The 8,532-nt window shown below is 51.9% G+C and overlaps 1 protein-coding gene across 2 annotated transcripts; it reads right to left on the bottom strand.

The window, feature by feature from the left end:
- Positions 1–195: 195 nt before the first annotated feature.
- On the bottom strand, positions 196–7,067 carry LOC130927657 (splicing factor, arginine/serine-rich 19). Of its 2 annotated transcripts, XM_057853593.1 has the most exons (9): positions 6,170–7,067; positions 5,306–5,415; positions 5,151–5,235; positions 4,954–5,056; positions 4,698–4,790; positions 3,550–4,550; positions 2,647–3,425; positions 2,360–2,566; positions 196–1,110 (listed from the first exon to the last, which is right to left on the bottom strand). In XM_057853593.1, exons 1-9 carry the CDS (start codon positions 6,259–6,261, stop codon positions 842–844), a joined length of 2,739 nt encoding a protein of 912 aa, XP_057709576.1. In that variant the 5' UTR covers positions 6,262–7,067; the 3' UTR covers positions 196–841. The 2 variants fall into 2 exon arrangements, with proteins under 2 accessions (XP_057709576.1, XP_057709577.1); XM_057853594.1 differs by lacking the exon at positions 6,170–7,067 and having other exon boundaries at positions 5,129–5,235; positions 5,306–5,378.
- Between the last annotated feature and the right edge of the window lie 1,465 nt (positions 7,068–8,532).

Below are 8,532 nucleotides of genomic sequence, written 5' to 3'. Positions count from 1 at the left end.
ATACTGTATTGTACCGAACACATGTGAAATTCACATATTAAAGACATACTGTACACGGGAGAGAGGAAGTAGCATTTAAATATATACATTGATGAAGGGGAAAAATGAAAACTCAAAAAGAGCTTCCTGTAATGTACCCAAAAAGACATCGAAAAAGACTGTTTTAAAAAAAGTCATTGACTTTAATATAGATAATATCTACAGCAATGTACAGAGAAGACAAAAACATCAAGATCACAGCCATAGAATAATTACAAGATTTGTCAGGTGAATAATATCGGCAACTTTTTTTAGATGGCACGCTTCTGTCACACCTTTTTAATATACTAATACGTCAACACATCAAATAATATCCGTTGACTCGCGTGTGGGCCTTTAAAGCAGCGACTCCCGACCACTGGGTCACACGATGATTCAGTTTCACGTCAACTGTGTGAGTAGTAGCGTGGGAGCGATACCGGTATGGGAAGGATAGGGCGATAAAACGCAGGCGTCGGTATTGCCTCGTACAAAGACAAAAACGGACGTGTCGATGCGGCGTTTCTCCACGCGAGCCAAAAAGTCGGGTTTTCCAGATGGAAAGTTCAAGTTTGCACTTGTTGTCATTCTGAAAACACAACCAGATGTCCTTCGCTTGAGAAGCCCTGCTTTAAACATTCATGTTTGGTCATCAAAATGGCTCTCATGTTATGCTACAATATGTGCAGTTTGTCCAGATGGCACATTGCCACACCCAAAAGTCAAGCGCCACTTTTTTCTTTGGCTTTTTGTGTGTGTGACTTGTACGCCGATGCCAGCCGCCAGATAGGTTTTGCTGGCGGTTCCCACCTTAGCCGCCGCTTCAGCAGACTGTGGCTGCGGCGGCGGCGGCAGCCAAGGCGGCGCTCTCCCGCCGGCCCTGCTTCTTGAGCAGCTGGATGCGGTTGTGCACGTAGAATTTGATGGCGCGCCAGTCGCGCTGATTGCTGACGAGCAGAGGACAGAGCTCCAGGCAGCGCTCGCAGTCGGCCTTGGCGGGCACGCGCAGCTCGGCCAAGTTGCGCTTGAGGTGAGTCTCCACGGCCACGCGCTCGGCCTCCGACCAGGGACGCTTTAGCACGCCGCGCTTCCCTGTTGAAAGGGAAATTGTGTGTGTGTGTGTGTGGTTTTTTTCCTCCCTCAATGTCATATTTTGTGGGTATATTTTCATTGCTTGCCATTGAAAGAGGCAACATCCATTTTTTTGTGTACCACTAGAGGGAGTACAACGCTTGATGGCTTCCCTCAAGGAGAAACGTAGTACTGTATATGGCGGAAAACAGACACGACTGAAAAAGCAGTTTCTGCTCTTGCACCCCTCTTTAAAAGAAACTGATGTATTTTAAGCCAAAACAACTGTTGTGTTTGATAGAACAATATGCTGCAATCGCAGATTCATGGCACATGAAGCCCCCGAACTATTTCTAATTTGTCCGTTTTACCCTGGAAACCCCTGTTTACACATGTCGAGCAACCGCTTTAGTTACCACCTAGCCCCTAAAAAGGGAATTATATTTCTTATTCAAAACGTCTGTCATTTTTAGCTTTGAATCATTAACTGATGTCTAATATTTCATTTATATATGAAAAAAAAAACGACTTTAAAAAGTTATTCACTCGCATATTTTAAACTTTTAAACAAATGACGTCACAATGAAAAAAATGGTGTCTGTAAATAAGTCACTGATATAACTATAGCTTTGATTTTTCTTGAAACTGTTGCATTTTTTCCCATATGTTAGATGATAATCAAAGCAAATGAAGAAAAATTGAAAAAAAGTTTAAAAGGGTAAATAGAAGAAAAAGAACATCTCCACCACTCCTTGATGTCTGCCATTTCTGCATCGCGACCCTTGTTATATGACCATGTTTCACCCATAAAATCCCCCCAAAATCCGGCTGCGCCATTCACATCTGTGTCTTGACACTCGGTGATACATGCTACATGGAGTTTTTGGATCGAAACAAGGTAAGTACGCGATAATATCTCGTTAAAATCGTGGCGTCTTTAATTCAGCACTTGCGTGCGCTCAACTCCGTTTCGGGTTTTTCTGTCTAATTTTTAAATGCCCTCCTGTTCAAAATGTTTCTTCCCCCAGAAAATGGAGATTTGAATCTTTCCTATGATGTATCACACATGCATATTGGACAGTTTTGAAATTTGGCCTAATTGGGGGTCTCCGAATGGAACTTCAAGTCTTTTCCGCCATATTCTGATAATGTTTCTGACGTATTTCTGTGAAACTATGCCTAAGCGGCCAACTTCAAAGCAGAGCCATATTTGCTATAGCGGGCACCGCTGAGATAATAAACATCAAGTAGAAGGAAGGAGAAAAGTTACCCGATTTGGGTGGGAGCGACCTCCGTTTCGGGGCACCGGCGAGCGCCGGACCGACCGCCGCGGGAGGGGGTGCCCTCTTCTTCTTCGGGGGTCTACCGGGGCCTTTCTTCTTCACGACCGCCTCCGCCTTTTCCGGCACCTTCACGGCCTTCACGTCCTCCGCCTCCGAGTCTTCCGAGAAGGAGTCCGGCGAGTTGCCGGACATGACTGCGCGATTAGAAAGCGTCGGGAAAACGTTGGTGTGAGTTGGCCGGCCGGCCGGCCGGGCCGGGTTCCGTTCCGCTTACCGTCCAGCTCCAGACAGATGTGCTGCAGGCTCATGCCGCGGAAGAGCACGCCCTCCTTCTCGCCGTAAAGGACCACGCGGCCCACCCGCGCCATTAAGGCGGCGTCCCCGGGGATGGACGAGCAGTTCTGCGTCACGTGGAACTCCGTCTCCAAGAAGTTCTCCAAGCGTTTAAGGGCGGCGCCTCGCGACGCGCCCTCGTCCAGGAGCAGGAGCTGCGTGAGGATTGCCACTTGCCGGCGGACCCCGGCGCCGGTGACGGCCCCGGGGTTCTCGACGCCGCTGGCTCGCGCCAGGTTCCTCAAAAGGTCCGTGCCACGGAGCGGGGTGGCGGGGGAGTGGTAGGGGCGGGAGAAGACGTAGGGGCTCTCGGGGTCCACGCCCGCGTCGGCGGCGGTTCGAAGGAGATGCTCGATGCAGGACTCGCAGTCGGGCGGCAGGATGAGGGGCTGGACGCGGCCGCGCTTCCCCGTGACGCCCACCCTCGGGAGGTGGCAGAGGACCCTGCGCTCGAAGGGCGACAGGAGGGCCTCGGCGCCCGAGGGGGGGCCTTCCTTGGGCAGGGCGCGCTTGCGGTAGTCCCGGACGGTGAGCTTGGCCACCTCGCACTCGCGGTGGCGGTTGTAGAGGATGAGCAGCGAGAGGCTGGCGTGGCACAACTGACGCCAGGCCTCCGCCGACCGCGTGCGGCCCAACGACAGGAAGGCCGCGCGCTGCCGCTCCCGGACGTACGCCACCAGTGACGACAGCGACGACAGCAACGCGTGGTGCCGCCGTGGCCTGCGAGAGTAGAAGTAGCATTGTGGCACGTCAAAACTTTCGGCGCGTTTCAGGGTTTTTCTCGTTGAGCTTGCAGGCCGCTAGGCTAAAACATTCTGCGTAGGCAAGTTTAAAATTTCCCAACCTGGCCGACTCGCTATTTTTATCCTCCGCCGCGTCACCGTCCGCGCTCAGATCTAAATCTTCTTCCGGATCGATGTCTGGCTCCGGCGTCGGGGGCGGAGCCAGATCCGCTTGGACCCCGTCCGCCTCCACCTTTTGCCGCTCTTCCGGCTTCTCCCTCTTCATCCTGCGACCTCTCCTGGGAGGGGACGGCGGCGGCGGCACGGGGCTGTTCACCCGGCGCGGCGGCGGCGCAGCACGCCTGGCGCTCGGCGGCGGAGAGCCTCGCGCCGGCTTCGTCTGGACGGGGGGCGACAGGGAGAGGGAGAAAGAAACGGAGCCCGAGCGGGCACCCGGCGAGTCCCGCTCCCTGGCGAAGAGAGAGGGCGCGGGGACGGACGCCGACGTCTGCGGGACGGCGAAGGAATGAGCGTGAGCCCCCGAGGCGGTAGGGAGGTTGCCGTTGGAATGCGCGCGGAGGTGCGCCAGCTCCATGGCGGCGCGCACCTCGGGTTGGTTGGCGTGATGCTTCTCCAGGTGGCGCGCCAACGAGCGATAGTGGCGCCCGCAGTACAAACAATGCTGGCGCCGGCTCCCCGGAGCGCCGCCGGAGCCGCCGATGTTTATGTTGATGTTATTGTTGATGTTGGTGGTCCCCGGGGCCGGGACCCCGACCGCTACGGACCGGGGGGGCGGCGCCGAGAAGGACGAGCAAGGGCGCCCCGGCCCCCGGGAGGAGGCGGGCGCGGCCTTTTTCTTGGAGCCCAACACAGGGGGAATCTTGCGCTTCTTGCGGCGTCGAAGCAGACGGCCTCGCATCTCCTCCGCGTCTTCTTCCTCCTCCTCCTCCTCCTCTTCCTCCTCTTCGTCATCCTCGTCCTCTTCCTCCTCTTCGTCCTCCTCGCGGTCCGAGTCGCTGGGCTCGGAGTGGGTCGGCGGCGAGGAAGAGGGCGACAGCGACCAGGAGGGGGTGAGGTAATCCGAAACGGAGAGAGACAGCGGGTGGGGGCCGGCGTCCTCGTCCTGGCGGGCGCGGAAGCCAAACGTTAGCGTCGTTAACCCGCTATAGGGCACCCGACGGCCGCCGTCGAAGGCGCGAGATGTCCCGTCAGTTCCGGTCCTATATTAGGAGCTATGACGGAACTAGTCGTCATATTCCCTACGGCTTACCATTGCGTTGTCGCCCCAGTCTGTTAAGCTATAGTCCACGGTGATCTCCTCTCCTTTGGCGATGTCTCGGATCGCTATGACCACCAGCCGCACCTGAATCAAGGTTACCGTCATTTACGTCCAAATCCACGTGAACCGAGAGGGGAACCGACGTCGGTTCGCCGCCCTCCCGCTTCAAACGGATGGGACGAGAAGAGTATTCATTTCAATTGGCGGCAGAAATCCATTTGAAAGCGGAACGGCCGGTAACTCTGACCTGAGTCCCGCAGTGCACCTCGCGTATCCTGCAATTGGGCGGCGGGTGGAAAAGCACGGGTCCCCGGACGCCGCCCGCCCCTTCCTCGCCCAGCTCTGGCACGCTGGCGGAAGAGGAGCGAAACTGAGGATCGGGTCGACCTCGGGAACGGGGGTGACGGAGTCCGCGTAGTTACCCTGGTAACGAGTCCTCCTTACCAGAGCTGAGCGGGATCCGTTAAGTAGTAGGGACTCCCCGGGGGACGGAGGCCGTCCTCGGCGCCCTCCGGGTATTGGCCGTCACCTGAACGATAAGAACGGCTTCGATTTCAACCTCGTTCCGGTTTCCGGATAGCTCGCCTTCGTGTACCGACCGGGGCCGTAGCTGTGCTCGGACGTGCTTTCCTCCTCCTCGTCTTCCGTCACGTACGCTCGGTCGCACACCTTCACCGGCGTCCCCTTCCGTTTTCTTCCACACGCCCGGCTGCAACGACAGACATTTACCCGCTTGAACGACACATATGTAAACATCATCAATGCGTAACATGGTATTTTCGACCCTTTATCGGGGATCTTAGGAAATTCAAAAAGGCCACAGTATTGACAATTTGGTAAACAAGTGTGGCTTCCGTGACACAAAATGTGGACGCTAGGTCTCAATTACAACTCTTTTTATCATGAATATTGTTTTTTTTAAATAAAAAATGTTGGTAAAACAAATTAAAATGAAAAACAGACATTCAAAATGACAAAGGTCGATTTATTCACCGTTCCAACCAAAAGGTTGGTGATATTCATTCATCCACTGGAAGCTAAAGTCAGCCATTTTGAGACATGATTTCAACGTGAAATCTATTTGTTTACATCTCGAAATTTTGGTTGTTTTTGATGCATCGATATCGTCTGGAATCCACAAGTCCGGCTGATGTTTCCTAAAAGAGTCTCGGCGAGATGCTAAAGTCGCGGCTAAACATTTAGCTTCCCCGTCTGGCCAAAACATCACGGCGAACCGGATCGGTCGGGGAGCGCCGGCGGCAGCCAGCGACGGCTACGTGCAAGGCTCACAAAAAAAAAAAAAAAAAATACTTGAACGTGTCCTTTTTCACAGCAAAATCCCACATGAAAACGAGGGGTTGGCGGGTAGCTGGCGTAAACGCGCGGCCAGAAGCATGCTAACAAAGCCCGCTTAATACGAGGGCGGAAGGGAAGAAAAAGCGCTCCCAAAGACGGCCACTTACCCCCGCGACGGCGGCGGTTTGCCGCCGTCCCCGTCGCTATCGAGCGTCGGTGGTTCCCGGTAGTCGAAAGGCGAGCGCACATTCTCCGCCATTAGGGCTGCCAGTGCTTGCCTGCCTGCCTGCCTGCCTGCCTTCCTTCCTTCCTTCCTTCCTTCCTTCCCTCCCGTCCGCGGACGCAACGCGTTCCTTCCCGGTGGGGCGGGGGGGACTCACTGCGCATGCGCGCGCGCAGCATCACGTCGGTGCCTTGCTCGAGGTGTCGAATCGGGGCATTTTCATAGAATTGGATGCCAAATGCGCGCTTTGTTACAGCCTGGACAATAGAATCTTTTTAGTAAACCAAACCTTTGACAAACCGTCAAGATTTCGCAGAGTTCAAAGTATTTTAGCGGCATACAGTAGAGCTTTCCGTGTTCGAATAATACTTCCACACTTTGAGAGACCTCCACTGCTTTAAGATGGCCGCCGGTTTCTAACGCCGGCAACCCCGACAGTTCGCATCTAGTTCTATATAGACCTACCCACGTGACGTCACAACTCCTTCCTCCTGACTGGTGCCGCCCAATTGTCCGTCAACACATCATGTTTCCCTGTTACGGCTACGTACATTCTTCCTATTTACGACGTGTTTTTCTGCTCGTTAAAATTAATAATCAAAATGGTGAAGGCGTGTGTGGCGGTCGGTTGCAATAACAGAGAAGATAGATGGAGAAGACGGAGAGACTTGAAGTTCTACCGGATTCCGAGAGACCCGGAGAGAAGAGAGCGAGATGGGCTGCTGCAATTCGACGAGAAAACTAGGCTCCAAACGATTACCACAGATTATGTAGTAGTCATTTTATATCTGGTAAGATGCATTTAATATATATTTAGAGGGTTTTGGGCTGACAACCACAATTAAGATCATTGCTAGGCTAATCGCCGACAACATACACGTATGTATGTAGTGAGAGTGCCATCGCTAAACCATAGAAGCATTAAAAGCCCTAACTCCATTGACAAACGACATGAAATCCATTAGACTTGACAGTGGATGTTAGCAATAACAAAAGATTTTGAATTGAAAATTTCGTAACTCACCTTTACAAGCACAAGATAGATTCCTGCCGAATTTTCATGGACGAGGACCTGTTTCACCCAACCGGCAACGAAGTATTTATAAGCCTCCAAGCTCTTAAAGTTTTTCAAACTATCGTGAGAATAGGCTGATTTTGTGTGGACAAGATAGTTGTACAGTTCAGGGTAGCTAGCAGATGTCAGGCAAATACGGCGGAGACAGCGGGTCGAAAAACATCGATTTAGGCATCAAATGTGGATCTGGCGAATGGATAAACTGAAGCTTTTCCACATAACGCCTTTTATGCAACGCATCAAGTGAGTTTACGGCATCCGAAAGCACCGGGTCTTCCATGGAATGCATTTAACTTGCTGGATCAATTGAGACCATTGATAATACAGACACAAAATGACAGACAAGTGGGCGGAACCATACAGCGAGCACGTGATTTTGTGATGTCGGTGGGTAGGGTCTATAAATGGAACGTCTATGCCCGGGGTCCTCAATGGCGTACCGCAAGCAAAACGTCACTTCCGCTCATTAATATTCATGGCGTTAGCTACTGTTGCTAAGTGGGGGACAAATGAGAGCTTGTCCCCAATAGTAAATGAATGGAAATCGTGTACGAAGGAGCTGTTTAGGGAGTTAAACCTACCAATTCTCTCCGACAATGATGTCCCTGGTGCCAAATTCACTGGCAAAGATGTGGAAGAACATAAAAAATGTTCTGTTAAATAGATGGCTTGAGTGTCGAGTGCTGAAAAAGACAAAATAAACGAGCCGACCTAAGCATAGCCTTAGCTTTTTTATCGACGCGACTGACTTCTCCTGTTTCAATAAGCTATCCTTTACCACCAGCCCTGTCTTTCTTATACATTATATCCTCTGGTTGTCCTACGTCCCTGACCGATCTTGGGGGTAATTTAGTTCGTTTTGTGTAGCGATCGCAAATGCTACGCTACTCAGTGACAGCCAACGACCACTTTGAATTTTTTCAGTGATAACAAACCTTAATTCTATCATTTATTTACACTTCCCCCTTACTAAAGTTGTTTTTTTTACTAACAGAAAAGGCAACAGTGGCAGTCAGATAGCCTACCATTCTTTTCAGGTCATTCATTGTTAGACAGAAGCAACACGGCCAACGTCACGCTAAAAAATAAGTTAAAAATATCAAAATGGCTTACCTCTTTGTCCTCGGAAAGACCATGCCAACCCAACAAAATGTTTACTGCATATAAAATGTGAATGGATTCACCGAGCTGTCGTTAAAAGTCCGCGCAAGTTGATTTATTTTTCATATTTT

The sequence above is a fragment of the Corythoichthys intestinalis genome, chromosome 13 (assembly GCF_030265065.1).
Source record: "Corythoichthys intestinalis isolate RoL2023-P3 chromosome 13, ASM3026506v1, whole genome shotgun sequence".
NCBI lineage: Eukaryota > Metazoa > Chordata > Actinopteri > Syngnathiformes > Syngnathidae > Corythoichthys > Corythoichthys intestinalis.
Note: the sequence above shows the minus strand (reverse complement) of the source record. Positions and strands in the feature narration are given on the sequence as shown.